This window comes from Musa acuminata, chromosome BXJ2-6 (assembly GCF_036884655.1).
Source record: "Musa acuminata AAA Group cultivar baxijiao chromosome BXJ2-6, Cavendish_Baxijiao_AAA, whole genome shotgun sequence".
NCBI lineage: Eukaryota > Viridiplantae > Streptophyta > Magnoliopsida > Zingiberales > Musaceae > Musa > Musa acuminata.
In genome coordinates, this window is record NC_088343.1 from 708,245 (window position 1) to 728,417 (window position 20,173).

At 34.3% G+C, this 20,173-nt stretch overlaps 2 protein-coding genes across 6 annotated transcripts; both read right to left on the reverse strand.

Annotated features, from left to right (window-relative positions):
• Positions 1–5: 5 nt before the first annotated feature.
• Positions 6–12,082, reverse strand: LOC135582912 (uncharacterized). Of its 5 annotated transcripts, none has more exons than XM_065111094.1 (8): positions 11,935–12,082; positions 9,107–9,176; positions 8,742–8,986; positions 8,081–8,205; positions 6,379–6,478; positions 4,040–4,558; positions 676–1,013; positions 6–421 (listed from the first exon to the last, which is right to left on the reverse strand). In XM_065111094.1, the coding sequence occupies exons 3-8, from the start codon at positions 8,887–8,889 to the stop codon at positions 215–217; spliced, it is 1,437 nt and encodes a 478-aa protein (XP_064967166.1). In that variant the 5' UTR covers positions 8,890–8,986; positions 9,107–9,176; positions 11,935–12,082; the 3' UTR covers positions 6–214. The 5 variants fall into 5 exon arrangements, with proteins under 5 accessions (XP_064967166.1, XP_064967167.1, XP_064967164.1 ...); XM_065111095.1 differs by having other exon boundaries at positions 9,107–9,168; positions 11,935–12,056; XM_065111092.1 differs by having other exon boundaries at positions 8,742–9,176.
• A 1,923-nt stretch (positions 12,083–14,005) lies between these two features.
• LOC103971097 (uncharacterized) lies at positions 14,006–14,513 on the reverse strand. Its single transcript, XM_009385049.3, has one exon. It carries the CDS (start codon positions 14,390–14,392, stop codon positions 14,183–14,185), a length of 210 nt encoding a protein of 69 aa, XP_009383324.1. The 5' UTR covers positions 14,393–14,513; the 3' UTR covers positions 14,006–14,182.
• Positions 14,514–20,173: the final 5,660 nt, after the last annotated feature.

Below are 20,173 nucleotides of genomic sequence, written 5' to 3' on the forward strand. Positions count from 1 at the left end.
AATGATAACAGCAAATTGACCGATATTTATTCACCATTGGCTACACGATTAGACAACATTTTTGAATGGATAAGTCCAGCTAAAATCTTCTGAGAAAGTATAGCAACAAATGATACAGGTATTGCAAGAGGAAAAGTATATGATGCAGGAGAGCATGCAAATGTGATGATAGGCTCCAATGTTGCGTGCATTCGATGGGCTCTACTTTTCGTGGTCACCTTCTAAAATCTAAGGCGAGATAAGAGGCAGCAGCAGCGGCCACCTTCTCACGGAGATTAAACTTCTTGGCTATGAGTGGGCGAACGTCATCCGTACCAGCCAAGCTCTCCAAGAAGGGTAGTAACGAGAGCAGTTCACGATCGTTGCGGTTGTCAAACCAGCTCTCTATTGGAATGCCATTGTCCAACTGGAATCCAAATGCCTGATAACAAAAACAAAAATATCATCAGAAAAATCACAGCTATATGTTTCTCATTCCACGAGACAATGAAATTTCCAGATAAGAACAAGCCGATGATATATGGCACACACCATCTGGAGATAAGGAAAGCAAATAGGGTTAGATTGCTATAATTGTCATTATATTATGGCAAGGTTTATCTTGCATTTACTTGGAACCCAGCTTGCAAATATACAAATAACAGACTTGTTGAGAGAGTATGTAAAAACTGTAACCTGAGGGGAGTTGTCTACGATGATAACATGAGCCAAATCACGGCCAAGTACAGACAGATCCTTCAAGTAATTACCATCCACAAATACACATGACTCTCGGTACACACGATGGCGAAATAATTTCCTTTTTGGGTCAAGCACATTGAGGAGCTGCTCAGCATATATGCTTTGACTTGCTGTAAATATAATTGTCTCAAACAGGCTAGCGACCTTTTCCAAGAAATCCTTGAGATAAGGCCTGCAGCGTACATAAATTGTGTGCTCTTTAAAATTGAAATTGACTGGAAATGTAAAATCTGCGTCCTCACATGGTTCCAGCGTAGAATGCACCAAAGTCTCTGTGAAGTTAGCACAATAGAAATGTGAACAAGCAGGTGAAGGGAAGTTGAAGAACAGAAAAACAGATTGATCATTTAGTATCATGCATTAGCTGCATTTTTTTGTAAAAAGTGCACAAAATAGTATAAGAACAAGCCCAATGTTTTAAGGTACACTACAGACCTTATCAAAAAAATGTCCGAAAAATATTATGAACATTGGTCAAGTGAAGTCCATTATTACAACAAATGAACGAACTTTTTACCGACCAGAATGATCAAGGGAATGAAGACTTTAAAAGTTAATATCTACATTAAACAACCCTAGTGAAACTCTTACATTCTGTAACACTGAATGGTTATATCTTAAATGGTCAAGGTAATATTTTCTAATAACAGATTTCTCCTTCTTAACCCTTAAAAATTAGTCAAGTGTGGAATCACATAAACTCGGTCCACCATTATATGTATCTTCTCCAGCAATCACTTGTTCAAAAATCAAAACAGGGGTGACTAAATCTGCTCCAGCAACAAATATTTAAATTCTGGTGTCAAACACAAGTTAAAACTCTCAATCTACATGTAGAAGTACAAGGACATCGGAATTAAAACAGCTCCAGAATTCAAGGTTTCTGGAACTGAGCCATCTATCAATAGTACACTCCCAAGTCCTAAGCCCATCTTACTATAAATCAAGCAATTATAAAGATCAGAAACCAACTCAGAATGCAAACTTTTCATGGGAACTCATACTGTACTCGAATTATTGATCACCAACATATTAACATCCTCATCTTTGGTAGATGATTTTTCTTCTTCAAAGTCAGTAGCCATAAGACGATACATGAAACCTTAAATAATTTGTCATATGTCACCAAATGGTTAGCTATGATCCATTCTGATTATTGCTATTAAGTTGCTTCTATTATGTATCTACACATAACTTGGGAATAAAAGAAGTGAGTTAACTTACCAATTTGTATCAATAGTGAATTTCAAGATAATAGTACCCAATGTCTTGAATAACCCATTTTCCTTCCTCTTTTTTTATTTGATAGAGACATAGGCAGGACTATCATGACATTGCAACCAAGGGTGTCATACCATCAAGTACCCTGCGTAGTAAGCATGTCGCACCAGTCTGCCAGGTTCTTATTGTATTCTCAAGCAGCATCAGGACTGTGCAAAACAACCCAACCAAGGTGACTCACATTTGTCAATCAACAAGGAGATGCTATTCGGGTAGCTGTTCAAAAATATTAAAATTTGCCTAACACCCATATCATCTGAGAATTTCACATAATAATGCCGTGTACCAACATTTTGATAAGGCAACAGAGGTCATTCTGTTTGGTTTGTGCTAGGTGCCATAGAGGAACCTCTCACTAAGCCCCCTTAGTCTTCACATGATGCCGACTGTGCTAGCGTTGCTCTTGTAACATGCATAGACATGTTCGATATCTTCCAAAGCAGGGTTTTTAATTTTGAATGATACAGCCCGTACCGATCCACAAACAGACCGGTATACAAACCACCTGCTACCAGGCGATAATGTCGATTGGGGCTGTTTCCGCCTTGTTACCACCCGAAATCAATCAGTGACAGTCGATTTCAACCGTCGTTGCTCGCTATCGAGCGGTATTAGCTAAGGGAGAAGAAAAGGAGAACCTAGAGATCTGACGCCGCTCTCCCTCAACAATCTCGATCCGTCGTCGCCCTCCCTCATTGAACACCGCGGATGAGATATTACCTCCTCGTCCGAGGTGACGAGGCCTCAACTTCGTCAACGACTTCTAATCTGCATGGGGAGAAGAAGCCTCGACATGAGGAGAAGAAACCTCGGTAACGTCGCCTAGGCTTCGCGGGGAGACCTCGATGATGTCGACGACTTCTCCTAATCCGCACGAGAAGAAGCCTCGGCATGGTGAGAAGAAGCCTTGGCGATGTTGCCAAGTCCTCAATACTCCGATACGATACGATGAGATGTCGCCCCTTTTTTTTATTTTTTAACTTGCTATTATACACACACACACCACCCCCGAGCGATACGCCAAAACATATCGCTCGGTATACTCGCACCGTACCGTACCAAACTCAATACTCCGATACGATACGAAATTACAAACCTTGTTCCAAAGATATGTTGCACCTCAAGGTTTTCTTTTGAGAGGTATGGAATTAGTCCATGATCAAAAATATGATTGGGCTTCCTCCAAAATATGAATAATTCATCCCGTGGATAAAGTTCTATAATTTTTTTATCCAAAATACTTGAGAAAAATACTTCGGTAAAAACCTCAGTAAGCAAACTTCATACAGATCATCTGCTATCTTCCATCTTCCACAAGGTAGGTCTAAGATATTCATGATTATTCAAACAATCAAGATTTATTAAAACAATGTGAAGGGAGCCTTAGAACATGATTTTATTAAAACAATCAAGACTTACTTGCATACTCAACCTGCCTTACAAAAAACTGTATATTGATGATTTGAAAATGCAGTAAAAATCATGATACAACAATTTCAAAAGCTGCCATCACTAATAAATTGTTACCCATGATTTTGTAATAATTCAATTTACATGTTAATAATTTACCAATCACCAACAACAAATAAAAGCATTGTCAAAGAATTAAGAGTTAAAATCATGTTTTGATGAAAAATAAATAATTTGCATTTGTATCCCGCAATCAAATATCAACAATTGTATTTATACTATCAACAAGCCAAAAGTTCAATCACTAATGCTAAGGTCATATCATTAATTGATAATACAAGTTAATAACTCAGGCACATCCTTCACCAGTTTGTCAAAACTCGCTTAAAAAACAATTATTTTAGAAATGAGTTCAGCACAAAAAGACCAGAATGATCAATATATAAGCCAAATAACAAAATATGAGACAGATATTATCATAGTGATCTCCATCAACCATGAAGCATTCACATGCACAAGGAGAGAGACAGACACTCATACTAAACATCAAATATTTAAGTAGCTAACCAAAAAACACATTTAGCTAGTGAAGAGTCATTCACCATACCATCCAGATCCAGAACAAGGGTTGTTGATGGGCAGCTCCGTGTCTGTTTGGGAAGGAGCATGGGTCGAAATCTTGGAACCACCGCTGACAAATCAGGTAAATCCTTTATGAACAAGTATGGATCAAAATCATCAAACTCATCACTTTCATCAGGCTCAACACAGCCATCCGTCGAAATTGTATCTTGACTGTGCTCATCAACACATTCTAGTTTAGAGTTCTGCATTGCAAGATATATAGCTGAAACTTCAGAAGAAAGGTTTCCCAAATCACTATACTCATCATCAGATTGTGTCTTTGCATGATGTCGTCCCATATCATGAGGATGGCTATGCGAGTTCTGAATATCTGAAGCTTCAAAAGATGCTGAGTTAACATTGTTTTCACAAGCAACTGCAGTGCTGCTCTTCATAGATATCTCTTGAGTTTGTAATGTCTCAGAACAACTAAAAGAACTAGCTTTTAATTCCTGAATTTCTGAATCATGATGATTTACTTTGTCTTTGATCTTTGATAACTCTGTGAAGCCAATTGCAAAAATGAAAAAGTCAACAAAAATCAATGACAATGCATGGGAGTTGGTACCAAGATAGACTAGAGTGAAGATAAAGATGCTCAGAGAAGCAGCAAACCAACTCAAGTAACTGGAAAAAAAAAAATTCAAGATGGTCATTGTAAAAAAGCAAGCAGGGAAAGAGGGAACAAACAAAATAAGAACAGATCATCAGGTAAAAAGGTTGTGGATCTACATAACTAGATTCCGTAAAGAAAATATAACAAAAAAGGCAAAAAAAGAAGAAAAAAAAAAGAAAAATCAAGTAAAAAAGCCAAAAAAATAAATCTACAGACCAAGAGCCATGAGCAGTTCTGGAAACCAGGATAGACAACTTCAAAATTGAAAATTTGATCAATGAGAACTCTCAAGTTCCACCATTCCCCAATAACAAAGCTAGTCTAAAAATCAAAGAAATTACAGGTTTAATCTTGTGGCCCTTAAGAAGGAAATAATATGAAGATGATGAAAAAGAGTCACATTTCAATCACCACTAAATACGACAATTTAGATTTTAAATTTAAAGGTAAGTATTATAACTTCTGGTTCATCAAAGAAACTTCCCATACAAGATAAACAACTGCATAAAAATAGCTAAATTAAGATAACTGCAGAATTAAAACTTGCCAAAAATGTTAAAAGATATGAAGTCGATTAGGGGAAAATGAAGCTTGCAGAGGCTATTATGCAACAACAATGAATTCAAATATAGTCCTCATTTACATGAATCCCCTCCTTCCATTCAGCCTATTAAAAGCAAAGTCCTTGTATATAAGGTTGACAACCCTTCTCTAGTCTTCATCTGTTTAACAGCACTAGCATTTTGAACTTAATGTGGTTTACTGACAGACTCAATGAACATTTTTGGACATGTTTATACCAACCTCAACCATCTTCTCTCAAATTATCAAGAGGTTTGAACAACTGTTGGTAAAAGCAAAGTTAAAGGCTATTAACTAAAACAGCATTCAAAAGATGGAGGAGAAAAAAAAACCAAAATCCAAAATACCATTTGTACCGTGGAGAAGCTTGTTTATTAATTAAGAGCTAAGACTATAATCTATTTAGGCATTAAAGTGGATAAGATTATCCTACTGCAGTGAATCTCGACAAAATACAAATACAAATGGTATACATCATTCAGTTATACATGTCATACCCTGAACTATCCCCTGCAGGGACAAGACCCAGCGAGTTGAATAATATCATATAGCAAAAAATATGATAAAGTCTCAGTTTCACAGTCATAGTCATAGGGGTTTGTCTTTTCTTAGCTCAACTTCCCTCTTCTTCCTTTCCTCTCTTCTTTTTTCTTATTTTAAGGCTCTCAGAGAGCCCAGAATTCATCCAAATCAACCAACTCCCGCTGAGTTTTATTAACCATAGCTATTCCAACCAATTTCTGCCTATAAGGTCAAGAAATCAGCTAAAACAATACATGTCTTACATAACACCAATACAGATAGAGCATCTCATTTCGAAACCGACTGATATTGAAATATGTTTACAAGTTCCATTATGGACAGATGAATTCATGAGGCTCCAAATAATGGATGTATAGGGGAAGTAAAATCTATGCAGCCTAGTTTTGCACATAAAATAGGTATTCCCATGACCTGAAATTTTGACACCTGGGTTTGAAGACAGCAACCTTGTCATGCCTCCAAGGCATGCCCTCAGTCAAAGAACACAACAACCAAAGTTAAATAAGCATAAATATAGATGGAAAAAGGCATTTGCATAAAGGTAAAACCTTTTAACCTATCAAAATAACAAAATGAAGTACCTTTCTCAAGAATGCTACCAGAGGTGTCCTTTGGGTGATGAAAGACAGGAGAAAAGATGGTTTCCGACATACAATTTGCAGTGGTAACATCAGATAGCTCCTGTTGCATCCATGCAAAAGTCAATGTTAAGAGTTACATGGAATTGTTAACATGCAAATGCAAACACATCTCTGATTTCAACTTTGAAGAACAAAGAGATGATCGTTATACAGGATGGCCAACAAAAGAAAAGCAGGACTGCTGTTGGGCAAGCACATGGACCTCATTTCCAACTAGATCAACTGCTCCATGACCCAGGCCTGTTTATGTTGAACCACAAGAAATCCCAAAACAAGGTATTAAATGTTGTGCAGACCAGTACTTACCCAACAATATTTACCAGTCCAAGAGTGAACTGTTCATGATCAGTTCATTGGTTACCAAGCAATAACCCTCTTAAACCAAGCCAGTAAGCCTAATTCCTATTTTTATTTAGGGTTTTAGCAACCCACATCCCCATATACCCTTCTCTTGATCTTTGTCAACCATTCCCTCGCATGCCCACCCATAGCACTACCCACCGCCAAGTACTCCTCTTCCTCCACCTACTTCTTCTTCTGCCCCTCCTCTTACTCTTCATCTTCTCCTTCTACTTGTCTTCTTCCCCCTTCTGGTATTACGGTATGTACCAAGCATATTGTGTTTGTATTGGACACATTATGGTCCAGCCAGAGAGTTGCTTGGGTCTAGTACCCAAGATTATAAACAATTCCTAAAAGAATTATCAACATATAGGAAACTTTTTATAAATATGGAAATAAATGGATAATATGTTATGCAAACAATTGCACATTATTTTAAATCCTTTTTTACCATGTTATGGTTCTGCAATTGACAGAAATTACTCCAAGTTCATTCGGATAGTATGACTAATTTGATGAATGCTCAAAATCTAATGTTGAAACCTAAAGATTAAATATTTTGTATAGGTCAAACATCCTTCTGGAGGGCAATCACCCGTAACACCTGTACCAACATTAATATGCATGGAAGATGATTGTGTAGAAACAAGTTATATCTCAGGAAGTGTAAAAGAAACTCAAAAGATCCACAGATATAGCAAAAGCCAGTTTGGAAAATAACTTGTCTAACATCCTAAATAGGTTCCTGATCACCAACTTTAAGGGAAGAGTACATGAAAGAAGACCATCATGAACAAAGCTCTTTCTTACACTCAAGAAAAACATCAGTACTCATATATCAAACCTCTTTCATGAAGATTTTTACAGACTAAAAACATTATTTCATTCTCCATCTTTCAACATTTAAAAGATGTGCCTCATAACCAATTGTAAACATGAAGGCACCTTCAAAACCAATTTGCCAGATAGAATAAAAAGTGTCAATAATGGGATATCTAATTCAAACACATGAAATACTAAAGGATTTGATAGCCAAGTGAAGAAAATTGTCGCAAAAAACTAGCACAGAGCAAACGACTATCAGTACATATTGGAAAAGTGACAAAAAAAAGGGTTCCACTTGTATTAAAATAGTCAAAGATTATGGATCAATGAGCATCCCAGAATAAAACTATCAATGCAAATCTGGATAATGTCCTTTTTGCTGCAATACACACACAAAATGAACAAAATAAATTGCAATGAATCTCTTAAGAGTTAAGACAAGCCAAATACTCCAGTGAAAAAGAAGAAAAATAACCTTATGAGAAAGGGAAGTCTGATATGCAAAACAAGAGCTCTGATTCTCATCTTGAGACGCACAACAATCAGAACCCAAATTCCTTCCAGTTTCTTCATATGGATTTTGTTTTGAAGGTATTCTAACTGAAATTGGAAACAGAAATTCCATAACAATTATGCGCAAAGATTTTGCAACCATATTTGAAACATTAATTTCAATAAAACATATATAAACAAGATCTTGGATATATTCTAAAAGCAAACATCCAATGCACAAGCAAATTACATAAACTGAGAGAAAGTAGGCAACTTTATTCTTCTCTTGATCCAATGAATAATATGCTTAGGCAACACAGAACCCAACCATGAAACTTCAAATAATAAAAAGGGTGAGTCATAACAGATGAAACTAATGTAATTTCTTTAAGCTTCTAACTTTCTTCAGCACAAAGTGCCTACATTAATATATTGATAAATTAATAGTCACACACATTTCTGTCTAGCAATATATGCATGATTATTTGCCTCCTGCATATGTCTGTTGCTAAATGTTTCTAAAATAAAGTGAAAAAATCGTGCAAAACTTATCTTCACTTACTTCAGACCACTATCTAATAAGAATAAGTTACTTTTCATGCAATGCAATAGAAATAATGTGATCAAGACAATGAACACTTTACCAAATTTCTGCTTTTTAGCAGATGATGTGATCAGTTCTGTGACTTTCTTTTCAGATATCAGAGTCACCTTTTTCTGCAGTCTGCAAGATCTAGTGTTCGCATGTTCTCTGGATGCATTTCTTGGAAGAACTTTTTTCCTTGTTTGCATTGTCAAGCCGAGGAAAATAACTGAGCCTCAACAACTATGTATATCCAACTTCAGCAAAAGCCATCCAGATGAAAGAAAGATATTGCTCTTGAGTAGCCTTCAGGTATAAAATATGTAGAATAATGATGTCCCATAAGCCTACCAGCTCAGAATGATTTAAAAAGATGTAATAAAATTCTCAGCAAATTTGTGGGTCAATCTAAATCAGATGACAGACTTGTCAAATCAATGACCAGAAGCAACTGGGATACTTGCAACTTCGATCAATGCAGATGACGCCTATATACCTAACAAAAAAAAATGTCAATAAGTTTTCATGATGCAAAATTGATAGGATTAGCAAACATATGAAAGACAAAAAAAACAATTAGCATTAATAAATTGTGTGCAGAAAAAACAATGGAACAGTTAGCTAAGCTGGTATCATACATTGTGGAATCAAAACTGCATAATGAATAAAGAAGAGAACCAAATTATTTGTCTTCACAAAATTCATCATTCTAATCAAAACATATGATTAGTAAGATATGAGGAATTGAAATCCAACCTTGTGGTAAAAGTCAACTAGTAGGCAAATCCTAGTTACTAGTCCTGGTATCAAGTTTCATAAGTCCATGTATCTCACGAACGAAACAAAGACACATATCATCATTTGAGTTGGCTATCACCCCACTGATTACATCATTCCTCTAGTGCTTAAAAGCATTGAACTTGACTTCGAAAAGTAATTATAATCATAGTAATAACATGCAGAAGTTGAAATTAGCTGCAACGCCAGTCAAGAAGATGATCATAATTTAACATCATATCATGCAAACCAACTACTGCAACCTAATAAAGCATTTCCAATAAAACTGATATTGATAATTTATTATTGTAAAAAAGAAAAATTCGAACAATTCTATTAATCATATAAGAACTGAACATATAAAATTCTCTCCCATCATATGAATTAAAATCGTCTCACATCTATAAACAGAATGAGAAAAAATATAGGAATCTCTCAAACCTATTTTAAATTTAAAGTGTCGAGCTTTAAAACATAAATTCTGCATCCCTGCAAATTTTCAGGAGATTCAATTCATAATACTATAACTAATATAAGGTTTTCATATCTTCTTTGTAAACCTTAACAGATTAGAATTTGTGGAATGTCACAACCCTAATATGGTCAACATTGTCAACAGCAAAGATACTATAACAACCAGTACATCAGTTAGTCAACTAGAATTTTTGTTAATACATAGTAAAATCAGACCCACATGTTTGATATAGTATTCTGTCTTAGATTTAAAGAAAAATCAAGAGCTATGTCTAAATGTTCTTATTTACAAAATCAACAAATGGAGAACTAGATGAAGTAGGTCAGTCCTTAAGCACAGGCATCAGGAATTCAGAACAAGTACACAAGAAAAAGAACATTATTCTCTGATAAACAAACGTCTGAGTTGTGAAACACACCAAGTCCTTCCATCTATTATTTTGCAGTACAAACTACTGTGACCTTTTAAAAGTACCACTAATATAACAATTGGGGAATAAGCTATTTCCTCCTTCCATGCTTCCCTTCAACTGGAATTAAAGTTTTGTTTAAAAAAAAGGACCATCACAATAAAGAAGAAGATGGCAGGCAACTTAAACATTTGAAAAACAGATGCAGTTTGTATGACAGAAAAAAAAAATTCATGCTAATATCAGCAAAAATTAAGCTTATCCTAATATAAACTTCATTTGACTAATTTTACATCTAAAATTATTGGTGTGATGTTGATGTATCAGACCACATACCAACGGTTTTGGTATGTGGGTTCAAAACCTTATCCAAAAATTGTTTACACCTAACATACTAATCTGATGATGATATACTTATCTCACTTACCCTTAAATTGAAGGTTCAGAATCTCATCTATCGATCATCATCCACCAAATAAGATGAATGCCCCATCATGAATCCATTGGTCAAATTAGTAAAGACAACAACACAAATCAGAATGGCTCCAATTTGTTTTCATTTTTCTCAATCTTTCTGTTCATGTTCAACTTAATCTTGATAGTTGCTTACACGGTTTGGCTAAAACAAAGAAAAACCTATTATTTCAACCTTAGCTGTTTTCTTATTCTTCATACCAAAAACTGACAGTCCAATTTGTTCAAGAAGCTTCGGTTAGCGATTAATATCCCTAATTAAATTTGACACTGCAAACGGGGGTATCATGTCCACCTGATATCACCGCATGGTTTTAGTCCTACCAATTCAACATAGAAGCATTATTGAGTTACTTTTTTTCACAGTTCACATCCATATTAAATACATCTAATATTCAGTTCTCTAGCAGTTGAACTTCATACTAGCACAAGGTCGATCGAACAATAGTCAGCCATCCTATGACACGTAGTCATTTGACATGATTTCAAACAAAGCACTTCCTCACGAACAAATGTAATCATATATACAGTCATCCAATTTTTCTTCTTATTGATTGAAATTCAAGCTATAATTGTATCAGATCCTGTTACTGCTTAAGTTTCAGACCAAATGTTCTACAGTTCCTTCATTCTTATTTAAGCACACAAAAAAGAGTCCTTGTTTTCATCTGAAATCATTTGAAATCTGTAAGAATCCAACGTATATACTGCCCGGTTCATTAGGAGACAGCGATGTAACATAGCAACGTTTTGAATCATTCTGAGAGTATTGCATCGCCTAGCATCATCTATATAATCAATCCTCAAGCAAATCAGAGCTTCTTTAGAGCGCAGTACTACTCGCTCATATCGAGCAAGGATGCTAAGTTGCGACGCGGCACAACAAAATCCAGATCACTAGCATTCGTCGAGCTCGACGAGTGCTGGGATCACAATCAGCGTCCCTTCCGCGAATCACACAAGGAGAAGCACGAAACCGAACCTCTAGCATCAAACAACTACAACAACTAAAGTGACACGATCCACCGAACCCAGCATTCAAGCTGCGTGTACAGTAATCCACTCCAGAAAAAGCAACGAAAAGCGAGAAATCAGAGAGACCAAAGGACGGGAACTGACCATTCCACCCGATCCAAAGCAGAAGCCGCAGAGAGCGATCCAAGCCCTAAGCCTCCGCCTGTAGAACGGCAGAGTTTCTCCTCTCACGGCGACGAATCGCGAGACGTTGCCGAGGGTTTTGAGGGTTTGAGTAGAGAGAGAGAGAAGATTGGAAAAAGAAAGTATAAATGGGTGCTGTCGAATGAGAGGTAGACGATACGGACACGTGGACTTCAAGAGCCGTGCAAAGGACGATCTGCGGTGGATCTCGTTTGGGCACGAATGGAGATGTCCAGGTGGTGAGTAACGGCAGGAATTGCAACAAAACGATTGTTTGAAAGAGGGATTTGGAGCGGATGGGGCCACGGGGGGTTGGGCGTGTGAGGAGGGGATCGAGTTCGGGCCCGAGCGCGACGATAACGGGATGTGGAGTTGGGGAAATTTGAAATTTGGGGGGGAGTCGAAACGCAAACTTTGGGGGATTTATGGCGGACTCGCTTTCATTATTTTTTTGAGGCGCCGCGAGTCGTGGCGTTCTCGTGATCGGAAGATCCTTACCGTCCATTCGATCGATCGATCGATCATGCTCGCAACCGTGATTTGTGCTAATCTTGAAGCGTAGTCCCACCCCCAATCCCTCAACGATCACAATCCACGTCTATTTCGAAGTGAACCCATGGATGGAGAAGCAATCGAATTGAGTAACAGCTTTAGTATTTTTATTTTTAGTTTAACTAGTTATGATATTAGTGTATTGAATATCGATTTACGATACTGAGCAGGGATCGGTACAGTATCAATGTATAAAATTATAAAGCTGGGTTCAGTAAATTTAAAGTTTATATTTATTATTGCTTACTGTAGATCCTATTTTACAAGTAAGAATACCGTTAATCCATCTATATGATGGGTAAGGATATGAGTAAGTTTAGGCCCATGCCAAAGTAGATATAGATAATGACATGTAATGTAATGTATATGAGTTTTGGATTGAAAATGTACGTATAGTTTGAAATTATATGATTGTATCAAGCACTAATATGTTAAAAAAAATTATCATTTTATTTAATAAATTTTAAATTTATTTATTTATTTATTTACTATGTTATTATTGACATAAATAGAAAGGTGTTATCATATTTCAGTTTATAATTATTAACCTTACTAAATCCACCCATCCAATGTGTATCTTATTTATCTTATGAAAAGAGTCTTTGATGTTTCCATTTACCACAAAATAATTAGAGGATGAATGCATTTAACAAAACTAGCAAAGACCAACAGATTAGATATATAGATTAGGTCTAGTTAGGTGAGGCTTGTTGTCAAGCCATTGCCTTAGTTCATCACTATGATTGTAGATGATGATGACCATGCAACTTTTGACAAAGTCTCTATCCATTATTTCACACCTTGTCAGGATATGTTATGTATCAGAATTATTGCTGCAATCACGAGGGGTCTCATAGCTTTGACAAGCAACAATAATATTTTAGTTCTTCCTTTTCCTGTTGGTTTGGTGCCATTGCATAGTCATCAAGCTCAGTCAATACAATATTCCTCTTTGAGGATAAAAAGTATGGAAATGAAAACTTGCCAGTCTCTGTGAAATCAACTGAATCATGTACAGGAAAAATACAAGTTTAGGCTCAACAAATTCAAATATTTGCAGCAAAATTAACAGATGGTAATGATGCAGACTGCAAGTCTTTGTGAGAATTGATATTTGACAAAGAAATTAATTGACTTGATCTCAAATATTATTATTGGTCATTAGGTTGGATAACATCATTGGAAAGTGTGTGAATAATCAAGAATTATCTATGGATGAAACTACAAGCACATCATAATTGATATTTACAATGCTTACATGAATGCATTATTATTAACTAAGAACTATGATAACACAAGAAATTGTTAACATAGGCTAAGTTTTGTATAAAAAGTCTTATTTTTCTTGAATCTTTTTCCTTGTGATGTCACATAGGTCTTAGTGATCATACAAATCAAGAAGCATTTCAGCATTAGTTACTCAAAATAGGGAAGAACACAATCCACAATTTAAACAATCCAAAAAAAAAAAAAGGAAATATATTTGGAATCGAGTTTGAATTTGGATAGATATAAAATACACATGATCTTGAATAAACATCAAGAGAGAGAAGAAAGCTGTGAAATGAATTCACAGGACCCTCTTGCACTTTACATCAAGAGAAAAGGGAGGAGAGAAGCCTTTGGTGCTTTGGCGTGCATGCGGAGGTCGAGCTAGCTAGCCCAGGTAGACGTGGATGCCGATGACGAGCATGAAGACGGCGGCGAGGCCCAAGAAGATGATGGAGTGGATGAAGATAGCGACGCCGCTGGTCTGTAGCGAGCCGAACTCCACCACCCGGCCCTTGCCCGGTATCTGGAACAGTAGCCCCGGCGACAGCAGCACGAAGAGCACCACCGCCACAAACACCGGCCCCCAGTCCGCCATCTCTCTCTCTCTCCTCCTACAACAACCGATACCACTGAGCTGCTGTGCTTCCTGTGTTGGAGTCTATGCAAGAGGACTTGAGAGCGAGAGGATGAGGGAGGGATAAGGAGAAAGAGGCCTACCTGCACCATAAGAACCGGAGGACTCAGTCAAGTTTCTCTTGTCATGTTGTTGATGAGGAGGAAGAAGACAGGAGTCGTGGTGGCTTTCCGAGCTTCTCAGTTGGGTCCAGGCAAGCATGAATAGACCTGCCACCTTCTTCCTCTTCACGTCCCTTTCAGGTCAACCTAATTCCTATTAACTTAAAACTTTACCAATGTCAATTGATACAATTTTGAGCTCTCAATCTCAAATGAGAAACATGACCACATCATCATCGACATCGACTAAAGACTTGCAAAGGTCTATTCTTTATGCTCGAATGGTCATTTTACGGAGTGATGATAGATAGCATTTTGTTAGTTTCTTCTTCGTTCATACTCGACATGATGAAGAAGAAGAAGAAAAAGAAGAAGGGAGGTCAAACGATTGACTAATTGAATTATATTAATAAAAATTAAAAAAAAATAATATTAAAAGAGGATGGTAGGGACGATGATTATGCGACAATAAACTCTTGAATTAAGGAAACTAATGTTTTTTTGGAAATCATTAAATATGACTGATTGCATATACATAAGATTTAGATGGTCTAATTAGTGAATCCAACCAATTTATGTTCCTGATTTTTTCGGTGTAGTTTGTGTCCCATATGTGATATATATATATATATATATATATATATATATATATATATATATATATATATATATATATATATATATATGCTATTTTCTATTATTAATGTATTTACATATATATATATATATATCGACTAATTAATCTATTTTTGAGTTTTTGAATTTCTAATAGTTAATTGGAGGTATATTTGAAAAAAAAGAATTGAGTTTTGATATGTTTCTCAATTACTATTCTAATTAGGTTATCTAAAACCAAATTTATTGAATGAGTTGCTCAACATCTTTGCAGACTAAGAATATATATTATAAAATAAAAACTATAGAGACATTTGCACCCAAATATGTTTTGATTTGAAGGTAATATGTTATTTCTGAACTATATTGATTGAGCATTATCTTAATATGAATTTTAGGGGAAGGAATGTAATCACCAAAGATTTTTTTTTTCTCCTTTTTTCTGAAAATTAAAGACTTCCCATATTTGTTCAAAATTCAAATTTATGATGTAATTGAATACTAGCATGATTAGACAATAGATTAAGAAGATTTTAATTAGGGTCTGTACCTTTATGGAGTTCATATGCTTCTCTAATTATAATCCAAAGTGAGGAAATAATTAAAATATATTTTCTTAATGGTGAGGGAGAAAGTTAGGAATCTAATTAATTAATCAAAACAAATCAATTGTATTTTTTTTTTCTAAAGTGGAGCCTCCCTCCTCTCCTATATAATGCTTGTTAGAGCTTATATCTAGGGACGAGAGGAGTCTCCCGATAGAGGAATTTGAGGTAGGAGAGGGAACTCCATCTCGAAGAACGATTCTCTACCTTTATTTTAATTTAAATCTTTTAGTGCTAATAATGTTTCTGAAAATTTTGAATGTTAAATTTAGTCATATATTTGTAAATATCATGATCTATGATAATATCATTCTAATTAGTTTAAACTTTAATTATGATTAATGCATTTTATACTATTTTCTATTCAATTATATTTAATTATCTCGCAACATGTTAACCATTTAGATTGCCATGTTAACAATTTTTATGAGATTTAAGCTATTAACCTTTAGAGGATTTATTCATTTTGAAATATCTTATTTATTTGGTTTATCATGTTTTTGAAATTAATTAATGATTATTTACATGTCTCATTTTATTAAGTTGTTACTGATTTAATTAATATCATGACTTAGATTAATCATTTTGTAATTTAATTCAAAGATAGCTTTAGCTTGACTCGAGTCTAACCCAAGTTAAACTGTTTGATTAAATTGGGCCAATGGAACCCCGATTAACATGCTGCCCAAGCAACTCTGGATTTATAAAGTCAGCATTTTAAAAAAGTTATATAAGATGATTTATGGATAATATAAAAAGAAAAGAGAAGTTATTTTGTTATATGTTTCATAGAGGAGTGCTTGATGAGCATATGTCATTTATCAACTAAAGAAGCATAATTACCCTATTGTATTAGCTAGATTAAAGAGAACTTGCCAAGGTTGATAGTAAACCTTATTAACTCCCCTCTCGATACGAGACTAGCCTCCTATATAACTCGAGTCATTGCTAAGCTAAAGCAATCATATAGTTCTCCTACTTTATTATGTATGTATATGCAAATTAAGAATAGTTCTAATAAGTAAAGTCTCAAAATAAAAAAGAATCGCTCAAATCCCATCGATTGTCTCGGGATTTATAAAACCAGCATTTTAAGAAAGAGTCGTTCAAATCTCATCAATTGTCTCATCTTTGTTGAGGTAGGGGTTACCGAGTTTCTCTGAGCTTATAGGATAGTTCGTTGGTGATTAACTTCTCGTAAACCCAAATTTAAACTCTTTGCGAGGGGTAGTTAAGATAAAGAGACCTTAACTCAGATAAGGGCCTTGGCAATAAGGATCAGGCCAAGAAGGTATCTTATTTTTTATATTCATCTTCAATTTTCTTTTTGGTGGCATAGGGATAAAGCCTTGAATAAATTCATGTTTATACAAAAAATAAAATAAGTTAAGAACACATTCAGAAAGAGAAAATGAGGAGCACGAGCTCGAATACCAACCTTTAGGTGCGACACTTAAGCCGGGTTTAACAAGTCATAATTCACTTTATCTATGTAATAGCGGTGAAATGAGATAAAGCTTGGATAAGTCAAGAGAATTACCCCTTCATTGCCTCATTTAGTCTCGATAAAGCAACTACCAACTTTAGGATGACATAACTAAGTTGAAAGACCATCTACTCTTGAAAAAATATAAGCAAATCTTTAACCTTTGTTGGAGCTTAGTGCTCCGAGGACATTGCATCCACCTTAGGCAGAAAGAAAATAAAAAAAAAAGTAGGTTGACAACCTAAGCTTGATAACATTATGACATTCCTTGATAAAAGTTGTAAGATAACATTATCTTAGGTACTATTGAGTAAGAAAGATATTTTATGCAAGCCACGATATAATATTATATTGGGTGTTACTTGAGCAAGAAAGATATTCCATTTAAGACAGACATAAATAAAGTATAAAAGGAAAAACGAAAACTCATTTCTAATGTATGTGCAGAGATAATGATTTGCGACAAATAAAAACTTAAATTTATGTGAAATGAAGATCGAGTCCAAACGGATAAGGTCTTCAAAACTAACTTTAAAATTAAAATTAAAGAATTATATCATATCCTACAATGGTCCATCAAACGACGAAGCTATCTTCAAAGAACTATATTTTTCAATGATACAACTCCATCCTCTTTAGAGAAGGAAGTCAAGTTGATGGAGACATAGGAGATGGAGGGGAAGTCAGGTTGATGGAGACATAGGAGATGGAGGGATAGAGCATTGAATAATCAAGTTATGGTCTTCTAAACTTGATTTTCCTACTGATTCAAATAGACACACAATTTAAAGATTATTGATGCAGTTAAATTTAAGCATGAAGCGTTATAAATTTATATGATTGAATTAGACTATAAAATATCAAAAACATACGATAGAACTATATACGACCAAAAGTGTCCTAAATCTATCATATGATTAAATTAGATCATGAAACACTTCAAATATACTTCATGATAACCATTAAGTATCCCAAGACATAGTCGAATCATATAACAAAGTATTTTGAATCTATGATATAATCGAATTAGGATGTGAAGCGTCCAAAAAAATACTACATGGATGAATCAAGCTATGAAGTTTCTCAACTTTATGGAGTGGTTAAAATAAATTAAGGAACACCTCGACTACTTAACAAGGTGGGAGCTGGTGTACGATTTACGTATAAAATAATATTATCCTTATATATTTAAGTGTCTTATTTCATGATTTGGATAACTCTTTATGTCTAAGTAACACACAATAATTTTATAGAATCATTCCCTTCAAAGTAACTTTGCACTCTAAAAGTTAATAGTTACCTAAATCATCTCTACTAAGATTTCAAATAGGACTACTGAGGAAACTCTTTTTTAATTTATTTTTTAAACTTAAATATTATAGAAACATTTAGTAGAAAAGCCTTCAATCTAGTCTTGCAAGGTTATTCAATAGAATCTTCTCACTATCTAACATCAATTGATTGTCTTCGAACTAAGTTGGCTCTACAATATCCATTGACATATTGGACAATCAGAAATAATCTTAATCTTACTCCTATTCAATATTATCATATTTGAGAAGAAACACATCTAAATACTAATATATTAGAACCTCAACTCGACTATCCACATTTTTAATCGAATTAATTTTAAATAAATATCTAAATATATGATTATAAATTGGTATATTTATATGTGAACTCCACTTCATCCAAGATTATTTAAAAGTCAAGTTAGCCAATAATTAGAATTTGATTACCGATGTCATTCAATAAGCACCGCATTAAATAGAATATATATTCATAATACTATGTCTCAATTTAAATTTGACAAACTACCTAGTTAGCTACTTGAACTTATCTCTCTACTCCATTTTAAATCCAATGATATAAAAAAAACTTGAGTCAGATAGATACCTTGGCCATTATTTAAATACAAGGAGAAAATATAATTATCATTAATTTCCTTTTAAAACTCATATGAAATATTAAGTAACCATTACATAATTTATATTTTTAATTATTTTTGTTCAAACTAATACTGACAAATATAATTAGTATGGGTTTCTTGCATGAATGAGAGGAGATCTTACTGTTTATATTCGGAGGAATATATATGCTATACTTAATTGATAATGAAAGAAATGAGATTTTCAAACTTTGTGAGAATTGATCTGTAAAAAGAACTTTTATTTTTCTTAAAGACTGATATTTGATAGTTGAAGACTTGATAGTAAAATATGTTACATACTGAAGTGAAGAGATAATGGAAACACTTTCTGAACATATATATATATATATATATATATATATATATATATATATATATATATATATATATATATATATATATATATATACTCAACTGAGAGGCCTAACAAATGTGGTATATTATTATCCATTATGTTACTTAAAATTTTATTAAGTAGGAAAAAGATAAAATTAACTTTCTAACTTCACTATATTACTTATAATAGGACTTTTACTTGGAACAATATTATTTGTTTGATAAACAATTTAATTAAGTTTGATAAACAATTGTACCAATACTTATTAAATTATATGCTTAATCATTTTGTTAACTTTCTTTTACCAAGGTGGAAGGAAATTTAGTTAATTTCTTTGAAATATCCTAATTTATTCCTCATAAAACATTGAATCATCATAGTGTAAGCTACTCCTTTTCATATCAATTTAGGATATTGTATTCATAGTCTAAAGTAACGAATAAATTATAATTGATGGAAAAAAGTATGTTCAAAATTTCTAAAATACATATAACAAAATAATAAATGCTTAAAGCTCTGACATTAAGATTCATGAAAGTAGATTCACAATCGCACTAACACAACTTTCTTTAAAGGTGTGTTTCACATTCTTTTCTTTCCCCGAAGAAAGAAGACATGGTGGGTCTCCACAAAGCTTCTTTATTGATGCTATCAATAATTATTTTTTA